Consider the following 22,498-nt stretch of genomic DNA (forward strand, 5'->3'; position numbering starts at 1 on the left):
AACACAGAGATTGAAAGGCATCAAATATACTGTTACAGGCATTTCTGGCAGTAATTATTGGCTGTGTAATTAAACAAGATTTGAAATAGATTTAGCTCCCTGAAACGTTTGTAACAGAGCTTATAGCCCTCCGGTGACACCACAGGCCAGAAGACATACGCACCATTTGAACAGCGATGCTACGAAATTCCGTATCGCACAACAGACTGTACAGTGCACCATTCAAGTAAGGCACAATCTGGAAGACACATGAGAATGACTTCAGACTATGTAACTCTTCCACTATGTCATGAAATCCAGTGGATGATTGCAGCAGAAATAAAAGGATGCTGACTTGCAGAAGCTTAGTTTTAGACTTCACCACCACCCAATGCAAAGCAATAGACCTAATTTACAAGCAACAAAACAGCAATACAGATGCCCTAAGTACCGTATCCCTGCACTAACTTAGCATCATTGCCTGCAATTACAAAAGAAAAAAAAAGTGTGCATGCTAACAGCCCTGCATAGCTGATACAGCAGCATCCATCAACCAGAACAAAAAGTGTATGCGAAGCAAGGCGCTCAGGAGTTTATAATGATACCTCTGCATTCTTGTGTTCGAGCAGCTTCTTGACAATGTCAATCACAGAGGTGCTCATTTTCCTGCAGTGTTGCTTTGCTGCAAAGCCAGGACAGACACACTTTGGCAATTATGTCAAAAGAATGGGTGGATTGGGGTTAACACCAGCAAAGCATTACATTTGAGGTGATGACAGGCAAAGGAACATCGGTCTTGCTGAATAAGAGACAAACGCATTTCAAAGTAAACAAAACTACCACTTTCATCGAAGTGCGTATGTAAGTGGCATTTACAAAATTTTGATGTTTGACAATGAAGTAGTCCAGGAAAGCAAGAACATATAGTACAGGTTTCCAAGCCAACGTGAATTTCTGCATTCACAGCTAGTCCTCAGAGTGGCTCGATATATGTAGCATAAAGGCAAACATTCAGATACTACTACTACAGACACATAAATCCAGAACTGTTATGCAGTGTTCTAATTTTACGTGCTAGACACCTAATTTTCTTTTTACACGTAGCAGGTTTTTGATTATGTGTTCAGGCTAACTTGAAAAAATTATTTCCTGCTCCTAGCTGGATTGCTGGCACTCAGATGTTGAATCTTGCAGTCTATTTTGTATACAATAAATTAATAATGCCTATGGCATTGATACGGACCCAGTTAACCCAAGAGGATGAAGGACCACTGCTATTTTCAAAAACACAAGCAATTACAGCCAACGGAGCAGGCTATATTAAGGTCTGCTGGTGTTATTCTTGTAGATCACTCTCTTTTCTTCCCAGCAAATGAAATTCTAGTCCACGTAAATTGCGGAAGTTCTACTTTCAAATGTTAGTTTTGCAGACAACAGCAGTTTGTCAATTACACATAGAAAAGCAAGCAAAAACACAATCACCTCCCCAAGATTCTAGCTTTATGAAGCCAGCAATATAAAAACAAAATAATTCAGTAAAACCATACAGTATGAAACCTGCCTGATTTCTGGAGGCACAGGTTCATGAAGAGTGCAGTGATGTACTCAAGGCCATACTCTGAGAGCCCAACCTCCTCACTTTCTTGCAAGGTGCGTACTACCCACTCCAAGATGCCATGGGTGATCATAATGTCCTTCTGCTGTCGTCTGTAATGTACAGATGCACTAATTGCATGTGGCCAAATGCCGAACCTCTAAATTGTGATGTGATTGTGCATAATGTACAGCAACATGCAAAAGTAACATATCCCCTAGCGATTTTCAAACCATGGTTGGATATCACTAGAAGGAACAGTTACCGTTATTTCTTGTTTAAGACATAGTTATATGAATGAAGATCCTCAAATAGAAACAGTGACAGCATCTCTGCTACAGCTGATAAAAAAAAAAATTGAGGTCATTATTGTAAGGGGCTTTGTTACTTTTACACATGAGGTTACAATTCTGTGAAAAGGGTCGTGAATTCTGTCTCACATTACACTGAGAAACTGAACAGACTGGACTGTTAAACTGGTGCTTCAGTACTAAAGCATACCTACATCAAAAAGTTATTTGAAGCATTTGAATGAAGTTCACAGTTTAAATATAAAAAGACACTGTTGTGTTAATGTAAATGAAGAAACATATATGAAGAATAGCGCTAGTGGATAATGTATGTCAAAGTGACGAAATGTTGACAATATGTTAGGAAATATTGCCAATATGAACAACAGACATTCTGAAAATTTTTATAATGTGTTGCTACTAAACAATTGTAATAAAGTCACAATCGTTGTAATGAAGTCACATCCAATGTGAAAATACCTTCCTTATATCCGCCATTCTTCATAGGCATATATTCTTTACGTGCTGATATTGGCAAGTAAAATTTTAGACCTACTTCATCATATCCAATAATATGTTATATCTATGTTCGTTATAGTACCATGATATGACTTTGTAACGTTTCTCATTACAGGCAGTCCTACAGGCAGTCCTTAGGGTTTGTAGATGTATAGTTTGCCCACTGTTAGTGTAAATACTTCATTAGTATTCAAGTGCTTGTAGCAGCCTAACTTTGGAATGAACGCCCACATGTTAAACGTTCATTCATAAATTACTGCATTGGGCATCAAATTAGCCACTTCTTTCTTTTTTTTTAGAGAATAAACACTCAAGTAATACTCTCTTGAATACTACGTTACCTTAGGCTCAGCTTTTGCAGTATCCCCAAAATCATGTCCAGTGTTCTGGGGTTTGTGACTCGGTCAAACACAAGTGTGTCTGTAAGCACCGCGACAAGCTGGAGATTCTTGGCCAAGTAATTGCGCCCTGCATGTAAAAGAATGAGAATTAGACTCGGTATACAAATAGCATATTGTTAATGTCAAAGCATCAAACTACATATGCACACATAGATGCATTTAAAATGTTACCTTAGGTTTGCTAGTACAAGGACTATAAAATCCAAAACTAAAGATAAATTCACTTACAAAGGTGTATCCTTTAACTGTATGTACAGAGACTTGCTATTTGGCTCACATGCCAGGACAGCATGAATGAGTGACTATGGAGAAATATTATGTGACGATGATGAGCATATTAGGTATGACAAGGTCATAAATATTTTTCACATTAGATATGACTTTTCATTGTTTAATCTTCAGTTTCTTAGATCTTAGATGAACTCTGAAATATGTCAATACAGGCAGAACACTTATTACATGTGTTTTTGCAGAGTAGCCATAGGACAGTCTCTAATGCAACAAGACCAAGCAGAAAACGCGGAATGCTGCCTGGTATACTTTTGCTGCACAGAAAATTGTACATATGAAGAAGCTTTGGGCAATGTAAAATGCCATGGACCACCTTATAGAGGAACAAAGGGTCTCATCTAATACGTTTTGATTTTGGAGGTGTGAGTTGAGGTACGGTTGATAGAACGGCAAAAGCGGTGCTTGAAAATAGATTTCAATTAATTAAACCGTAAATTATAAGCTAATATATTTTGGTGTGACTTAAAGCTAGATGCAGGCGACACTATATGTCAAGCATGTAATCATTTTGTTGCCCCCAGTTTTCGAGATGATTGATAGTTTGTGTGAGACATACCACTGGCATTGTCACCGACGACGAAAAAATTTAGGTGCCTAGCACATTCCAAATGCCGCCAGATAACTTGGCAACCCAGGAGTAAATGTGAACACAAGGAACTGCCATGTGATGTTAAACCTGTATCTATATGTTTAGGAAAACAAAAGACATTTTTATCTGAACAAACTGGAGAAATAGACTCTCTGTCCGCATACATGAACGTGCTGATGTGAGCATGTGCCCATGCCATCTGATAGAGGATAGAGTCTTTCCGGTTCAAAGACTGGTTTGCAGTAGGAACTGAATTTAGAAGGTATTGTGTCGCTATGATACTGTTGGGTCTCCAGAGAATATAGGCCTGCTGCAGTGTGAAAGGCTCTCCCAGTGCCATCTGGTTACAACCCTGACCTGTGTGAAGCCGATCCCATCCGTATGCATGCAAGTTTCCTAACTTCATTGCTCAATCTGATTCTGTTGTCCCAAATTGTGTTCCCTTCCCTTGGAATCTATTCTCTTACTCTGACGACTTGTGCACTCACAACCATTTAGGTGAACTGTCCAACTTCACTTCCTCAAGAGATTAAGAAATAGGAAAAATGGCAGTACAGATTAGACAGCAAATGCATCTAGTAGAGATTAAAAGCGGTACTACACCTGATCGAAAAGCAGCCAGTGTATTCAAGAACCTCACAAAGCTCTGCTGCAACCCTGAGTTTGGTGATTTAATTATATGTAAGATACGGTTCTGGAAAGAAAAAAGAGAGAGATAAAACAGGTACATTTTTAAAGCAAGAAATTTTTTCTTTTCTTAATGTTTAACATATCAGTTAGACAATGAACAAGCCAGAGATAAAACACTGTAAATGTACGAAAATCTCCACAGAAGAATTAAATTTTAATTTTAAAATTACACTTAATCAATTACAGTTAATTCAAAAAATCTAACTTTAGATTGAATAGTTGGTTTAGTTAGCAATGCAAGGAACTCTAAAAACTCTATGCCATCACCAAAGCTCTGCCATTAGTGAGCAGCAACTGAGGAAGATAGGTAAAATTGGTTCAATGAGACCCAACTCTGACAGTGTACAGTGAAAAAAAAATCATTACAAGCGCATATTTTGCTTACGCAGTAGTCAGGTGACCTCTCGAAGAAGCCCAGCAGGTCATTGTCAACATACGCCAGCAGGACACAGTCCCTCTCCTCGACTGAAGAAGCCTTCGTTAATTTCTAAAAGATGAAAGAAGGCTAAATATATGCCCAGGCATTACTCTTTATCCCCTCCAATCATGGTGTACGCATTTGTGTACACAACTTGTTTTTGCCAGTTCTGCTCACTGGTGGCAAGGAGAAATACCAGAGACATTAAAGGAAACTATAGAGAAACATATAATCAGCTTAGACTGATAAAGTGCTCTTTCAAAACTCTATTTTTGTTAGTGTTGTGGAAAGACATTGATTATTAGAACAGAAACTTAGGACCAAACTTTCAGTTTTGAAGAATTTTGTGTCAAGACCTCAGCACTAGTACGACGGTGCGACATCAGCAAATTCCAAAGCATTTTCTCATATCTGGCTTATTGTGGCATAGTAAAGGCCAGACCCCACATACGCTTGCCGTCGCACGCAAGCTTGCATCTATGCAACTTTCACCTGCTGCGCCCCCCCCCCCCCAAAGAATGGTGGTTTTCATCTACAAGAGAGGCATGCCGGCGTGTGCACATAGATCAACGGTTTGGCAGACATCGTCTTGTACTGAGTTATTGACAGTGCGTCAAGATGCCTAAATATTTATAAACGTAACTGTTTCATTTCTTTAGTTGCTAAATCAATGCAAAAGGGGAAAAAAAAGCACTTTCTTGCATGACATAAACCAGCCTCACTGAGAAATGATTTCACCCTGCCGTAGCTGCATATAGCCATGCGCATGGGGACACAGGCAGCTCGAGCACTAATATTAGTCTAGAACATATCGATATTGGTCTGTCCCTGATACGCGCACGAGCTGTCCCGCACTGTCTGCACATGCGCAGGTGCATAGATGCGAGATTGTGTGTGTGGTCTGGCCTTAAAAGTTCTTTAATCTTGCTAGGTTCAGTCATTTGCCCTTTTGGATTTCAATGCAGTCCATCTTTAGTGGTAAAAAATTAATTAGGGCCGATCAGACGCCGGCAAAATCGCCGACAACGTAGCGAGCTGATGCAGGAACTTGCAAGGTAGCATCGACAGCTGTTTTCAGCTTTTTCATCCTTTTCTGACTTGCCAAGCCTCCTCTAACGATAAAAGTGGCTTTATTGGTATTGTAGAAGGGTAACTTACTAATACAACTCAACTTGATTATCTCATTACTGTCCCTTTAAACTTCGGGTAAGTTAAACCCTCTGTGTACTCAATGTGGCTCTATTTCACTTCAACATGCTGAGTGTGGCTAAAGACAACTTTGCTGAAGGCACTACGGTGTTTGTTGGGATGTTCAACATGCCACATTCTGTCAGTAATAGCAAAAGAATAATTTTTTCCCATCTTGTAATGCTGGCAGCTAATAATTAACTTGTACATGAGCTTATGAGTGAGCAATACAATTCTTTTTATGAAAGAATGCAATGTGACACACTGCACAATAAATTGATATTTGATTACTCTGTAACTATAAGGGCTCACTAGAAAATGCGCAAGGCATCATCCTACCGCCTTTCTTTCACTGCAGCCTCCAGTGCCAGGGAATGAAATTATGTAACTTTGAGACATTTATTGAAAGTCCACCATCATTCGTAACTGAAGAAGATATGCACAATACTTTTCCAGAAGTAGAATAATTCTATAAGCCTCTAGCTTAGGAAGCTGAAGCTATGCAAACCAAATGGATGGCACAGGTTTGTAAGGGGATAAGTATAGCAAGGACTACAAGAGAGAACGCATGTATGACAGACTACACGTACCCATCGAAGTGCCTGCAGTAGAAGAGCTCGTGTGCTGGCACTCGCCTCAGACAGGTCTTGCTTGATCTTGGAGAAGTCTAGCCTGCACACGTTTTCATAATAACCTTCTGCACAACAGCAGGACGACAAACCTGAGCATTGTCTTACTTGTCACACCAGTCAATATAAGCGTTAACAATCTATCCTTCCCTCTGTGTGCAATATTATCTTGTTTGCTCTTCGTTGCCACATGTGGTACTATATTGTTCAGGTTCATATATGGTGGCCTATTGTCTACAACTGTGAGAATCATTATAATGTTAACAAATCTAGTGGGCAGGAGTGAGCCTCCTAGATAAGGTTTAAAGGAACTCTTTGCTGGGATAGTTGGTTCACAAATAGGACAGATATAACAGCCCAAACTAAGACAATCATACACACAAAAATAGCACACGGAACAAGTGCTATTGCTTGCATAGCTCTCATACTTGTGTTTTCTTTCTGTGTGATTGTCTCAGTTTGCACAATTACATTTTTCCTAGACAGGAGCATGTCTGACTCATCGGAATAAAAGATAATAACCAATTACTAAAATTATGTAATATTAAGAACAAAACAAAATATTGTTGTGAGAACAAAGCAGGTGTACAGGTGTAATTGGCACTACAACATGTAAAAGAATATTGTTATAACAAAGTTGAAGGATGAGCCACAATTACTTTGTTATATCCTTATTGCATGAACTGCACTATAAATCTCTATAGGGCTTTCAAGGAGAATTTTAGTTACTTTGTTATATCCCATTGCGCTATAAAAAGGTGCGAGTGTATATGTGGAAAAAAAAAATGCACAGGTGACAAACTGAATTACAGAAGACAAAAATCGCGCAATACACCTACAGCTATAGACCACTTGCAAGCTCTATGTTCGTTGCCACTCACTTGACTTTTAATACATGTATTTCGTCACTCTGCACAAAAACAAGACCTTTGTGAGATAATTTACACCAACACTACAGATAAATAACAAAGTTACGCAACTCGATGATACTTCTTTCTTTCTGTTTGCTTATATCACCACGAACCTGGTGCGTCTAGTGTGGAGTCCACTTCTGAGAACAAACACCTGAGTGCCATCACAGGTCGACGACCCACATGACGTACGAGGAGTCTGCAGCTTCACTAATTCAGGAAACCGCTGCCCACATGAGAACAGCACATTCTCCAAGTTCACCTGCAAAAGAAGTGATCCTGCCATCAATGAATGAATGAAATTTCGAAGGCATCTTTTGATTCAAGCTTTCGAGTAATTCAAAACATTTCCGAATGTTCCACCAATGTTAAATTGAATGCTCCTGTGTTTTTAAACCTTCTGCATAACTTTAACAATCAGTTTCCCTTAATGTACATCTTGTCTGTTGCATCTATGTCTGCTTTTCAGTGACTCGAGGCATGCAAGGTTTGCCCTACCAGTTAGACATGCTGATGACAGATACAGACCTTTGTTGCTTAGTAAACTACAATGACAATATTTTTGAGTGCATCAGAAGTCCTGCCACCAAAAAAAGTTTGCATACGGTTAGATAGAATAGTCCCCTGCTCTCTAGCTACTGATCACTATTACAATGTCAGCACTGCTGCAACTTATCTGCTGCCGCCGCTAATAAGTATATTTAGAACTAGAGTGACCAAGAAGATGCCATAGACAGGCTGACGTTGCTCCTTCACAGATGCCTAAGAGAGCAAGCCAGGCAGTAAAGTATGATTACCATATCTCCTCTGACAGTTGCTTCAAGGGCAGTAATCAGTTCCGTTGTTACAGACACAAGCGTCTTGTAGTCATCCTGCAAAAAAAGAAAAAAGAAAAGAAAAAGACAGAGAGATGAATGAAATGAAAAGGTAGGTAGGTCCACTACCAGCACACATGGCCCAAAAAAATAAACAAAAGGCAGTTGAAAAGAATCACAATAATAATAATAGTGCTTGTTTTATAGTAGGGGGAAGGTGCATCTTTTGTAGTGGACCTGTCTTGTTCTGCAATCTCTGGTGGTCTCCCTGCCAAGTACAGACAAAGCATGATGCTGCTCAGTTTGCTGATCCAATGAGAATCAGCATATTAAGCCACAACATAGCAGCTGTCTCATGGCTGAATAGCGCCCATCGGCTATGTCCGTTGTCTCAAATAATAAGGCTGCAGAGCCGTTATCAGTATACACATTGGCAACTATAAAAAGTTCTAGAACAATGCACATGAAATGTGCATGACAAGAATGAACATTTTTAGCTGCAATTTTGGACTTATAACTGCAAACAATTATGGAGACACCAGCTGGCCTCTTCGTAACAGCGATTAATTGAAAGCACTTAGCCACAAGAGAGACCAGGGAGGTATTTTACCTCTCACACTATGTTAAATACGTTTTCTAACTAAAGCCGAGTGTTGGCTGCCCCTTCGTCACTTGCCGACTCCTGCGGTCTCCACCTCTGGCAAGCCACCTGGCTGATGCCGCATATCCTAATACTTTTGTCTTGATTATGAGAATACAGTTGCGTTTCGCAGAGAGAAGATGTGTGTTTTTTGCTCTCCCCAGTATGCGAAGTGCCCTTGCACGAGTGTGTATATTCTTTTGACACATTATGTACACTTCGTTGATTGTGGCATATTCACAGTCACTGTTGCGAGATCATCTTATCAAGTTTGTGTGTTAATGGCTGTCCTAGTCTAGTCACTTTGTTACAGTTTGACAATATGTTAGGAAATGTTGCCAATATGAATAAAAATACACTTTGAAGATGTCTTTGTAGATGACTCTGCCTCAAATATTTTGCATTATGGCAACCTTTATTATAGCAGAATCCTCAAACAAGTGAGCATCTCAATTCACTTCAGTTCCCACTGTGAAAGCTGCAGCAGAAGTTCCACTGCACAGACAGTTTGTCTGGGAGACTGCCCATTATACATACTGCAGCAACAAATGATTGATTTATACAGTTTAGTTTCACAAAGCAACACTGGGGCTATGTGAGATGCCTTGGTGGAATGCCTTGAAATAATTTCTAGCTGCCTGGAATTCTTTAACATGCACTTAAATCTAATTGCACAAGCATTTTAGGATTTCAACTTCATCTGAATGCAGCTGATAGAGCCGGAAGTTGAAACAATGCTTCATGCTCAGCAGCACAACACCATAGCCACTCAGCCGCCGCGGCAGGTCGCAGCAAATATGCCTTCGGGTGGACACAGAAGCAGCAGGTATGTGAAAATAAAGTAGAGAATAATTAGGGAATACAATGGGGCATTGCAGGAAGATTGCTCACTTTACTCATATCGCAAAGTAAGGAATAGAAAATGTCGTGCAAGAAAGATAAAAGCCACTGTCACCGTACAAATTAACAGGCACAATACATGCCAAACACTTCATTTGCATTGATAGCTAAGGAAGAGATTAACCAGAAAAGAATAGCAGTGTTTACAACTGAAGCTCATGTTGCACTAGTGCGAGAGGAATCAGAAAAAGTTAGGAGGTCAATTTAATTCCACATTAAAGAGACACTAAAAAAATATTAAGTCAAGCTAGACAAATAGGTTATTTGTCTAGAAGTCTTGCAATTTTCTGCGTGCCAATATATCACTTTGCTGCATGAAATATTGCCTCCAAAGGTTCTGCTGCTGCTACTCAAATTGAATTGTCAGTGCCGAAACAGATGAGTTGACATAAATCTTCATGTGACCTCTCTCTATGTCGCTCTCTGTGAATAAGCCAGTGTTGATGTTACATGAGAGGTACCATAGTCCAGAAGTGGCTCCATTCCACTTAATAATTTTTATCATTTTCCCACTTACAAAAGCTCTGTTCTAGCTATGAACGATGAATTCATTACTACAGAAGGCTAATCTTTCAATCTAGGTCAACTTAATATTTTCCTTTAGTGTTCCTTTTATTACCAAGTGCCTCTATGATTTGAAAGCAGCAAGTTCTATATATCTATGGGTAAAATGTATTATTACTATTACAGCCCATACCAGTCAGGGAACAAATGTTAAGCATAGATGCATGAAAAATTCGGACCTGTAGTTCAGACATCTGTTTATCCAGAGCTGCACGCTGCTCGTCACACTGTTGTAATCTCTGCTCACAGCGCCGAAAGTCTTCTCGCATGTCTGAAAATGTGTATGGCAGAGTTAATGTAAAATAAAGTAATAAGTAATAGCATGAGAATTTTAGATTGCATTCACTTTACTTAAAAGTAAACTTGCACTTACAGATTCAGCAGTCTGTTAAATGGTTAAACGACATCACAACACTATCGCCAATGCACAATTATTTATTTCCAAGACAACATTATGGAATTCAATTTGCTCCCGGCATAAATTGTGAGCCAGATTTCCGCTGTAATGTTTTATACTGCTTTATGATTCCCGCAATAATGCCTGCTGACTCTGTGGAACCTTATTGAATAAAGAAGCGGCGTGCCTCATAATCATATTGTGGTTTTGGTACGTAGAACCCCAGAATTTTTTTTTAATGGCCAATGGCAGTTATGGGAGTCATGCATATGCACACGTGTGCTCGTTTATCACACATGTATCTCTTTCTGGTCATTTATTTCCGAATCAATTTTGTGCATTCAAAATCTTCCAAGTTTTACAGTACAACTGTCCAACATCATTTGAAAACAAACTGCTGCTTCCCACAACAAAACACTTCGCACAAAGTTTGTCATGGGGGAGTGTGCAAACTTAAATTAAGGGATGCTAAAATATTTGTTTACCGACACATACACACTCACTAGGTCAACATTTTATTCAAGTAAATAAAACATTGTTGATGGAAGGTCTTACCATTTAGTTCAACATCGCTGCAATACTGACTCAGCTGCAGTTAAGGAGGCATTCGCACATTAAGCCTATTACACTTCGCACTGAGATGCAAATACAGCTGTACAGTGCTAACTCAGTTCGTGAAAATAAACAAAAAATGTTATGCTAAATCAATGTGACACATACTATATGCAATATACACAGTTGGCTTCATTATTTCACCATTGCATAATCCAACCTGCCTTTTAATTTGGAAGTGTTCAAAAGTAAAAAAAATGTCCATGATTTTTAACACTTAAATCATTTTGGACAAGCCCTGCTCGTCCAAGCTCTCACGTCCCCAAAGCGTTTAGGACGAGTCTGGCTTGCTCTTGTGGTATTTGTTCTCCCATGAGCGTTTTGGATAAGAGACACTTGTCCGCGGTTTAATTGGTGTTTCGGTTGGCAGATGGCAATACATGTCCGGTGATTTCTTCATTCTTCTACATCTGGATCTCTAACAATAAACTTCAGTAACCAACTTTTGTTTATTCAATGAATCAGAAAAAACCTGCTTTCTATAAGAGGAATATTCACAATCAGCAATAAAGAACTAAGCATTCTGGCTAAGAAATTTCTTCATAAAACAAAATGGCTAACGGGTTACATGATCGTGTCACTAGAGCCTATCAGCCTTCCAGCACCAGCAAAAAATAAAAATGTGTGTTCAGAAAATTACATTTTTTTATTGCACATCTGGGTAGCAAATGTCTTGCAGATTTGATATATGTATATGACATGGGGGTTGTAAATTTACAGCTTGAGTCTTGAAATACACAAATTTAAAATGAAGAGGCGCTGGCGGAAGGTTCTGTATCTAAAGCTGCACCACATCAAAACTATTGTCATGGTTGCCGACATCGGAATCACTTGATGTTTCTACAGAACACAAAACATTGCCATCACAGTCAATGCTTTCACACAGAAGCAAATAATCTTCAAAGCTTGATGACTCAATCAAATGAAAGCGCTGCTTTCGTGAGAGGCAAGGCAACACACGACTGGCAGCCACCTTTTTTTAAATATCTCTACCAGACCAACATAGACGAATGGAGTCTGTAGCCCAATAGCAGGGCCAAAGAGGGAACTTGCAAGCATGCAAAAATTAATTAGACCAGCCTGGCCCACTACTGGAACTTGGAAAGAGCACGCAAACTCATGGAGGAGATAGACACGTCCTTGGCACTAAATGAATTTAAAAAAAACAACATTGTAACTGAGTAAGACTTGTCCACAGCATTTAAAGGATTATGATGCTTCAAACCAATTTTAGAGCACTGCCAAGTGCGAATTAACAGAAATCAACAGCATGTGAATTACACATTTAACTGATTATAACTGTAATGGTACATTGACTGATTTCTATGTGCTACAGCTCACTTCAGAGTCAGGCGGTGCTATTTCAGGACTGGAGCCACGAAAAGCCTGCCTAAGCTGAATGTCCAGGTGCTCCTAAAGCAATTAAAGGAGCTATGTGACCATAATTCAGTTGGATCTTTGTCGCACTCATGCTTGAAGGTGAGAGGGCCTCTGAGCACTCTTTCCTGGAGCACAGCGCGGAGAGCGCTCTGAACAAACCATGCAAATGTATTACAAGCACTCCACTTTGACCAACTGAAAGTAAAATGCACTGCGAGAGCACTCCAATGCAACCACTCCAATGTAACATAATTTATAAAGAGGGAATGGGATACGAGAAAATAGATGCCACACAATAAAGAAATCTGTACATTTTTGCTACAAATCTTTTTATGTACTTACAGTCAATTTGTGACAATTCAAAATTATATAGTTCTGCTGGATTCAAACAAATCTTCGATACACAAAATTTTCAATAAATTTTGAAGCCAATGAATTCAAACGACGTCCCTTTGGTCAATTCAGGCTATTTAAGCTTTCTGGCTTCTACGAGCAGGTCAATTTAGCCAAGAACAGCTTACCAGTGGCCATTCATAAGACATGTCAAAACACTCCCATGTTTGATATGTAGGTTCCTGTGTATTGCGACAAGCACTGTTAAAATATGGCTCCAAATGATGCGTTAATGGCTCTGATATTTGGATATGTGTATTTGCATGAACCCTCCTCACTCTTCTATCATGAAGTGCTCATTAGCTTCATGTCTCCCCCTCACCTCAATAAGGTTCGTGCAGAAAGAGAGAAAACATTTTTCTGCATCTATCTGTTCAGAGAAGAACTCACAACTGTGTTTTACAATAATTTATTCAGCTTTAGACAATCCAAAACATTTGATAATTTAAATAAAAAACATGTGCTCCGTACGAGCTTGAACTGAAGCCAATTATATGTGCCTTCTTGAGGGACACAGACGACAGTTAACGAAAGCGATAAAGGGCACGAAACTGATGCAGTGAGTCAGTCTCACAAGTGGAGTCGGCCATTTTTTATCATTTATCATCTCCAGTGAAAGCAGAGTTCTGGGGCCGTATTCTTTGTTGACCACTTTTGATGATATCACTTTCAGTGCCGTTTTTGGTTGATTTATGCAATGCATAAATATGTGGCATGAAAGTGTTGATAAAGCCATAGACAAACAAGCAAAAGATTTAGCTATTACACTTAAATTCTTCATTCAAACAGTAGATGTATTCTTGGTCAATCACTTTCAGAGATACTTTTACTTCAGCACGATGAATCAACCAGCATGACATGTTACTGCAGTGGGGAATTCTGTCATCATACTTGAGAACTATGCAACGTGAAAATAGCATTTGTGGCAAATACGGCACTCCTTTCGTAACATTTGCTTCTGCTGGCAGACAACCAAAAACGGCACTGAAAGTGATATCATCAAAAGTGGTCAACAAAGAATACGGCCCCAGAACTCTGCTTTCACTGGAGATGACAAATGGTAAAAGATGGCCGACTCCACTTGTGAGAGTAGAGCCAGGTTGCCTTTCAGTAAAATAAAGGATACATAAAGATCCATAAGACGAGGCTTTGCTCTTTGCTGGTACTGAGTTGAGAGAGACTCTTGCACAAACTTCTCCAGCCTAGTCTTGAGCTCATTCACCCAGCTTTCCTGAACAAGAAGGACATCAGAAAGAATTGATTAAAGGAGCATTGATGTGACATTTTCTGACTTTTCATTTTTTGCTTTGAATGAAAGTCCTAGTTTTTGAAACCTCAGGAAAAATACCCTGCTAGCCTCAAAGTGGCCTAAATAATTTACTATAATAACTTTTCTTCGAGCCAATATTGGTTTTGTTTTTCAGGAGTTGCATGTGTCATGACGTCAGGATGCAGAAGGTGGTCGTGTCAAAGGAGAACATAGCGACATTTTTGGCACTTGCTCTAGCTTGTTCGGTCATCTGCAATGCCACTACTCATTGCACTGTAGACAGCCGAGCTAGCCAGATCAAGTGTCAAAATGCGCTATTTGTGACACTAAAGCCCCCCTCCTTAGACCTCTTTAAATATAATATGCTATGTCTTGGGTAAGCAATTAACGAGCTAATTTCTCACAAAACATCTGATTATCTCTCCAGCATTACCTTTTCCCACATATGCACGATAACATGCCCTCTAATATTAGCATGGCTACAACTGTTGTTCTTAAGACAGATGCTGACAAATTAAAATCTTCCAGCTTCAACATTAACACGTTTAGAGTTAATGTTGTACCTATGGCTTTAGCATATTTGACATTTATGTTTACATTTATTAGGTCATGCTAGTCACAATGACAACTTCGCTGTAAAACACTGAAGGAGTTAAAAAGGTGTCAGTAACACTTGCCTCAAAAACTGGCTTGAAGACAGGAAACTGCCTTGGGTTCTGGACATAAGGCAAGGCAAAGTACACCAGTGGATCCTCAGTGCGGGCCTTGATGGACTCTATGTACTGACGGAAGTTGGACATGGCACCCTCAACAGTCATGCTGCCCTGAAGATTCTGGTGAATACAAGAAGCATAGAATGTGTCACACATATTACAATGGAAATTGTAGCGTTTCTCCTGTGGTTCTGCCTGCACGGCCATCTCTCTTCGCACTACACAATGTCTTCCTTACAGGTCACATGTTTGATGTACCATGCACTTGGGCTAGCACACCCACACAACATGCAACATACTAACATAATACTAACATACAACTAAACTGAATTTTGTGGGGTTTAATGCCTCAAAGATGCATAGCAGGCTATGAGGGCTATGCTGTAAACATTTCAAAATGGTAGAAATTTGAGCTTGATAGTACATCTCCGCAGTATTGATAGCGCAGGGCGAACAGTGACACAAGAAGGACAAATGACAACACATTTGTCCTTGAGCCGATGTTCACCCAGCGCTACTTAATATGAAGCACATGTAATGTTGTAATTTGTCTGATGAAGATCAGACAAATCCATGTACTACTTACTCATCACTGCCATGGATGCTGAATGATCACACTGGCATAGTTCTCTGTTGCAATTTTTGTAAGAAACATTACAGTAACAGCATCATGCAAGAATGAGAACATGGCCCACAACTCACGGCTTTCTCAGGGTAGCGCAGTGGGTAGACGGCAAAGTGCAACCGCAGGTGAAACTCCAGGTCATGACACATGGTCTCAGCGATGGCTGTGCTTCTCGAGACGACAGAGTCCCAAATGGCAAAAAACTGAGCCTGCTTGCCTTCATCAAAATAGCTCAGCAGTTCCTTCTGCACAAGAAAGGCAAAAGAAATGAGCTGCAGTGACAGACAGATAAGCAAATAAAGAACCCTTTTTTAATACATACAAAAGACACGTTACAAACTTTCAAGAGACCCCGTGGCACAGAGGTTCCAAAGGACTCACAAATGGAATTTGAGAATCCTGTTCTTCAAAGTGGAGCAAAAATTCTGCAGCATGCATTAGAAATAAAATATTTAATGGAACTTTTCAGTCTGCAACATCCCTCACACACATGTGTGATTGCCAGAAGCACTCATCATTGAAATTCAAGTGCATGGCATCAAAATAGCTGAACCCAATTTTCCCTCTTAATATTCAAATCACTGCACAGAATGAGGCATTCCATTTTTCATGTAGCTCTTCTCTACAAAAAAAAAAATCCGATAAACTTGCCAACGGCTTTTCTTTTTGCGTATGCTCCAATGCAATGTAATTCTTTTTCACCACAACAATAATATTATCAGCGGTCAACTACTATCTACCAGTTATAAATAGAATGCAAGACACCAGTGACAGCTGGATTTATATTTTACAGTGGCAGCACCAGGCACCAGTCACATCAATCGTGTCACATCATCATCTTGCTTTTAGAAGCTCTGCTTTTTGTAAAAGGACATTTAACACATTTTGAGAACTAACCTACCACTTCAGCATGACCCAACGTTAGCCCTTAGTGTTGATGACTTAGCCTGAACCTAACATAATGTAAAAACCTTCCCTATATCAGCTTGATCCAATGTTGCCTTTTGTGTCCCTTTAAAACAGCAATAAACAGCCAGCATGGACTGTGGCTGCAGACCCTTGCTGTGGGTTGCGTGGAGCTGTATACATTCGTCAGGCAAACATTTACCTGAACTTTCTGTGTCCGCTCATTTCTGTACGAAGCAAAGCTCTCCTGGATCGGCTTGCTGCGTGCCAGGCATTCTTCTTCGAAGTGCTTCGACACACTATGGAGTCCCAGGTAGTCGAGGTACTGCAAGAGGTTTTTTGAGAGGAGTTCGAAACGTTTTGCGAAAATCTCCCGAGTTGAGAAATTCAAGTGCTCCTGCTATGAATGGCAGCACTGTAGAAATATGATAAAGACTTGCCTCTTTGACAATGAAGTTCAACTCCCCTTCAATGGACAAAACAAAGCCAGACATGTCATCAGTTGTCGTAGGCTCCAACGCTGCTGTATTTGAATCTTACACTGCAAATTGCAAGAAAACAAAACTGAATGCAACAGACTAACACTTCTGAAAGTAAAGCAGTCAAGGAACATACTAAATATTAAGCATATAGTTCTCAGTTTAATGCCCAAAAATTATTCAAGTTTGCATCATTGCACTATCACACCTTTACATTCAGCAAAATAAAGGATGCTTGAGTAAACTTGTCAATAATGACACAAGTTCCCCAAAGAAAGCGCAAACAGTAGCATGCAACACTGTGGCTCCGCCTATGTCCCTGTTTTTGTGTTGAGCCAAAGATGCAGAAACAAGCCCAAGTCTCTACTTCATTGATTAGCCAACACATGTTCACAAAGCAAAAGCCCATAACTATATTTTCAATTACATTATATTTTCTTTTGTTTTAGTCCAATACTGCAACACAACACTGTTAAACAGCTGCTGCACAATGTAGACTAGATTACACAAATAGGAACATCAAACGTGTTTGTCATGTGGATAAGAAAAAGCTATGTGTTAACCCCTCTGCTATCCATGCTATCTGACCAGACTCTGTTCTATGGCAATCAAACCCACAGACTTAAGTGGATGGTGGTCTGCCACCTCCCCACACAAAATTCCTGAAGGCAGCTTTGTGTGAAAACTTTGCTCCGTTAGCACTTTTTTTTTTATTACAAGATATTGGAGGACATTAACTGTGCCCAAGCAAGAGTGAAATTATAGGTTTCAGATCAGTAACCTTTTTTAACCTGGTTCTCAAGCAGGCTGCTAGCTAGTACAGTGTATACCTGTATGTCGCCAGCGCTCTTATCAACTAGTCACTTTTTTTTTATATGTATTCTTTCTTCACCATCTATTCACAATCCTCTGGCTTTAAATATTCTTGAGCTAAAATGAGAAACAGAGATGAGAATGAGCGCATCTGCCAGCAACAAGTCCTAATAACTAACAATTTCAACTGCATGACAAAGCCTGCATTGCTTTGTCCCAATTAACAAGCAGCTCATCTGAGTGCTTCACTGTTAGCCTTCGCTGTCACTGCTTGTGGTAACACAAGACATGTCAATGTTCAGACGGCTGCGCGAGGCACTCAGAGATGTTGAGCAGAGCATTGTAACAGTCAGGGACGTGGTGCTTAAAATTATACTCTGTTCATGCCATAAAATTACTGTGGAACTAATAAAATGCTTGTAAAGAGTGAACAGACGATGTACTTCGGATAGTACAGAAAACTCAATAAAAAGTACCATTTTCCATGCCACACCTATGAAAAGTTAAAGTGCTTGCAAGAAGTTGAAAAAAAAAAATTTGGCAGTATTACGTGGCAAAACCATGATCTGTTTATGAGGAGTGCACAGTACACAGTGGAGGACTCCGAAATAATTTTGACTCCCTGGGGTTCTTTAACATGCTTGTGAGCACACAAGCGTTGTTGCATTCCATTACCATATGAATGCGGCAGTGGCGGCAGGGAATTTATCCTGCGACCTTGTGCTTAGCAGCCCAATGCCATAGTTGCTAGGCGACCACAGCAGCTCTTGCATCAAGTGGACTCGCAACAACAGACTGCAAGACGGATTACAAATCAAACAGACTTTTGCCAACAGATTGTGTGGTTTTTCTATAGCACTCACTTTATTTTTGTGTGATTAAATTAGTGCTGTTAATGATGTGAATAGATGATTACCGATGAGTTTGCATGCTGCTTCCATTTAGAATCTGTAAAACACAGCATACCCTAGAAAGGTAGACTATTCCTTCTGGCAGAAACATGCTCTTTGCAATGTAACCATGCAGACCAATAAGAAATTACAGACACAGAGTTGTACACCCTACCAAGCCTCTGCACATCACATAAAACAGAGTTTTTCTCAAGAACTCAAGTCTTGAAACTGGTATTTTATGAAATCAGGCATAATGCACCTGCTTTAATTGAACTGCCACTCTTACCAATAACTCTCCAAGGTGTGGGCATGAACTTGGGTCAATGGAAGGTGCAGTTAAGTTGAGAAGCCTTTTGTTTCCACAGACCTGTGTAATTGTCTGCACGAAAGTTGAGACTGCAGGTGCGGCACCCAGTGAAGAGCGTGTCAGTTGAATTTCTGAGGAGATCATCCCTCTTGGAGTAAACAAGCCATGATGTTGACCTGCATAAATTAGGGTAGTGTGTAACCATTAAAGATGACAGCTTATTCTATATTAATAAGCTGACAAGTAACATACATCAAAGGAGTCACATAATAAAGCAAAATATGACGCATGCACTGGCTCATTTTGCACTTCTGCCATATTCTCCTTTCCGTGGTAATCTTATTTGCCCTAAGGCTTTTTCAAAACCTTTACAACTAAGATTTCATGTAAAAGGCTTCTACATCCAATAGCAATCAAGAACAATGTGATGCAGTAGAAGACCTGTGGAGACTTGGTTATGTAAGATTGGTGGGGCATAATGTACACAAAGCAAAAATGCACACACTTTGGTTCACAGAACAGATAAAAATATGCAGTTGAGAACGCAATTTTTCAGACCACCATCAACCCTTTCTACATGTGCGGTCTTGTGAACTTGCATTGTGAAATTCAAGTCTTTAACCTGGGAAATATGAGCTAACTCAGTAGCAAAGGCTCCATAACATAAGATGTGATATTACACTTCATGTGTGGAAGTCACTTTGTCAACAGTGCACTAATTTGTGCCAATTGGTATAGTGTTGGGAAAAAAAAAAGTGCTTTTGAATGGGATGAGAGGAGATGACATGCACAGAGTGCTCGTGTCTGTCATCTCCTCTGTCCTGTTCAATTATATTGCTCTTCCTTTGTCCACGTCACTTCATTACTTCAAGCAAAACAAAGGGGAGAGCTGAAATCCTGATGTCTAATTCATGGCCTCACAGCCAACAGCTGGCTTTTTCCTAGTTCAGCAAAGTCAGCAAGATGCACAGGACTGAGATGAAAGAACATTTACAACTGGTTGAGAATTTAGAATTTTTCTTCCATCACATCCTCAAGCACGAAGCTCTTATATGTCCTTCAGTCATGAATAATGTCTCGATCGCTTTCAAAATTTATTATTTTCACGATAATGCATGCGGTGAAGATTCCACATAGAAAAAAAAATTGTAGCCTACAGCATTAACATTCAAGTTGTTTTGGCCTGTCCTCATAATTACAAGCTGTAAATTTTGCATATTCCACTGTCTGCGACACTCTGCGGCCGCATAAAAAGAAGTGAAATCTTGAAAGCATGTGCCAAAGGTGTTGACAAAACTCAGGCATTTTGATATATGAACAAGAAAGCTGCGAGCACGACTTACAGAAAGCCAAGCTTCGAACATTGAACACTGCCAACATGCTTCTCAAAACAAAAACCTTTCACAATATACATACACACTTGTTGTTTGTTTAGTAGAAAGTTCCACTTAAATTTATATATAATGTATGTATTTCCTTCTTTTCCGCCAGTCAGCATTCAGAAGCTAGTACAAGCTGCATCTCCATAAGCAGATACAGCAAAGGGATGTAATTCTTTACTTTGTTTCATGCACTTGCCGCGGTAGAAGTTAAATTCACACTTGAACAATGAAGAACAGGGTAGGGATGAAATGAAACGTCCTCGTGTTGTGTCTTATAGAGATTCGAGTACGTACCAACCAGACAAAATACTCACTCTTTTAAAGTTTGACACTCTGAAACACTTGTAGCACAAAAGAGGACAGAAACATGGGGAGTATGTATAATGGTACGTAGCCCAAGTTCAGTGGATATGCAAGATCCTGTGCAGAGGGGTGTGACCAACGAGCTAAACCACTATGCATTAAAAGCGACCCACCTTTCATTTCAGGGAGAGTGAGAGAGCCTGGGCACGGCCTCTTATATAATCGGATACTGATAATGCTACTGCATCGAGTATGCAACATAGTTTTTAACATTTAAAATAAACGGCATTTGAAATTGTCAGCTGTGGCTTTCGCTTATCTTTGAAGGTTTTCTGGTAGTATAACTGATGCTCACTCCTTCACGCACGCCTTTGGATAACTTGTACATACGAGGTCCGTAAATTTAGTGCATCAACCTTTCTAAATGTATGCGCGCGATAGACACGTATGTATGTACTAGTACATGAGTTAATTAGTATATTGTTGAATTATATGAGCTGGACTACATTCGCCTCGGTTATGGTGATTCCACGTCCAAGCGCGGCTTTCTGCCTTGTTTGGAACAGTTACAAGGGGAAGACGTAACACAAAATCCTGCTCGCAATGTGCCTCCTCTGCAGGGAACGATAGCGCATTGTGTGCCTGGATTGCGCGTTCCCAATTTTCGTCAGAAAAAAAAAAAAAAAAAAAAAAAAAAAAAAAAAAAAAAAGAAAGAAAAAAAAAAAAGAAAGTTGAAGTTGTTCATGGAAGAGCAGATGCTCCTTAAATAAATATTCCTGTTTTCTTTAGCAAACGACATGGCAGATCTAATACAACTGCTAATGAAAATCTAACTCTGCAAGCTAGCTCAGTCGGCGCTGACTTGTTTACGTTTGCGACGTAGCACGCATGTGCATTCGACGCGTGCCGATTGCAATCCTATCATGCTTGGGGCTGAGTCTGTTGAGCTAGGAGGTGGAAAGAAAAAAATCTGTAAAGATTTATAGGAGAAACTAAGCAAAAGCAACAAATAAAGCAAGCGACTTCGAAAATCACGTGATCTGATGGGCATATGACGCGGGTGTTTTGAAAACGAATAACGCGCTCAAGAGTGCAAACCCTGCGAACTCAATCGCTTGGTGCGTGCAGCGCTGCCTGCGAAGCGACCGAATCAACAAATCCCTGTGTTGTTGCTCTACTACAGATACGCGTGTCCTAGATATATGTGACTCCACATGTGCCCGCAAAGATGCTGGGCCGGTGGTGTGCACTGCTTTGATCCGTGGTAAGAGCAGTGGCATCCCAGAATGCACCAGTTTCTTTTCTGGCTCACGAGCTCTGGGCGCGACCTCTCTGTCTTTCTACAAATAAAATTCTTTCTTCTTCCTTGATACGATGGCTGATCGCGGCTTGATCAGGACACTCGCCTCATATTCGCCCGAATGTGAGGCTCAAACCACGGCCGCTCGATGAAATGCGCGAGTGTGCAATTTATCAGTGGCCATGGTCAAACAGTCTTGCCAAGCGATTCGGCGAGCTCGAGATCAGGAGCGAAAGTAAAGTCTATAGCGAAAGCGCCTAGCCCGCCATAACAGCCTTGCCTTCGCGCAGCAGTGCCAGAACTGTG

The 22,498-nt window shown here is 40.1% G+C and overlaps 1 protein-coding gene across 4 annotated transcripts in view; it reads right to left on the bottom strand.

Moving 5' to 3' along the window:
* LOC119446641 (lisH domain-containing protein ARMC9) overlaps nt 1-21,565 on the bottom strand; it is a 32,261-nt gene extending 10,696 nt beyond the window's left edge. For 3 of the 4 annotated variants that reach the window (XM_049664306.1, XM_049664305.1, XM_037711131.2), the window contains exons 1-18: nt 21,065-21,565; nt 19,186-19,382; nt 17,155-17,255; nt 16,917-17,039; nt 15,886-16,053; nt 15,148-15,303; nt 14,327-14,431; nt 11,371-11,395; nt 10,598-10,689; nt 8,297-8,371; nt 7,613-7,761; nt 6,550-6,631; nt 4,739-4,840; nt 4,267-4,357; nt 2,724-2,850; nt 1,541-1,686; nt 585-661; nt 164-238 (exon numbers count right to left, since the gene is read on the bottom strand). In XM_049664306.1, coding sequence (XP_049520263.1) covers nt 164-238; nt 585-661; nt 1,541-1,686; nt 2,724-2,850; nt 4,267-4,357; nt 4,739-4,840; nt 6,550-6,631; nt 7,613-7,761; nt 8,297-8,371; nt 10,598-10,689; nt 11,371-11,395; nt 14,327-14,431; nt 15,148-15,303; nt 15,886-16,053; nt 16,917-17,039; nt 17,155-17,208 — 1,647 coding nt within the window. In that variant the 5' untranslated portion in view covers nt 17,209-17,255; nt 19,186-19,382; nt 21,065-21,565. The remainder of the gene's footprint in view (nt 1-163; nt 239-584; nt 662-1,540; nt 1,687-2,723; nt 2,851-4,266; nt 4,358-4,738; nt 4,841-6,549; nt 6,632-7,612; nt 7,762-8,296; nt 8,372-10,597; nt 10,690-11,370; nt 11,396-14,326; nt 14,432-15,147; nt 15,304-15,885; nt 16,054-16,916; nt 17,040-17,154; nt 17,256-19,185; nt 19,383-21,064) is intronic. The other variant, XM_037711132.2, reaches the window with a different exon arrangement.
* Nucleotides 21,566-22,498: the final 933 nt, after the last annotated feature.

The sequence above is a fragment of the Dermacentor silvarum genome, chromosome 3, assembly GCF_013339745.2.
Source record: "Dermacentor silvarum isolate Dsil-2018 chromosome 3, BIME_Dsil_1.4, whole genome shotgun sequence".
Taxonomy (NCBI): Eukaryota; Metazoa; Arthropoda; class Arachnida; order Ixodida; family Ixodidae; genus Dermacentor; species Dermacentor silvarum.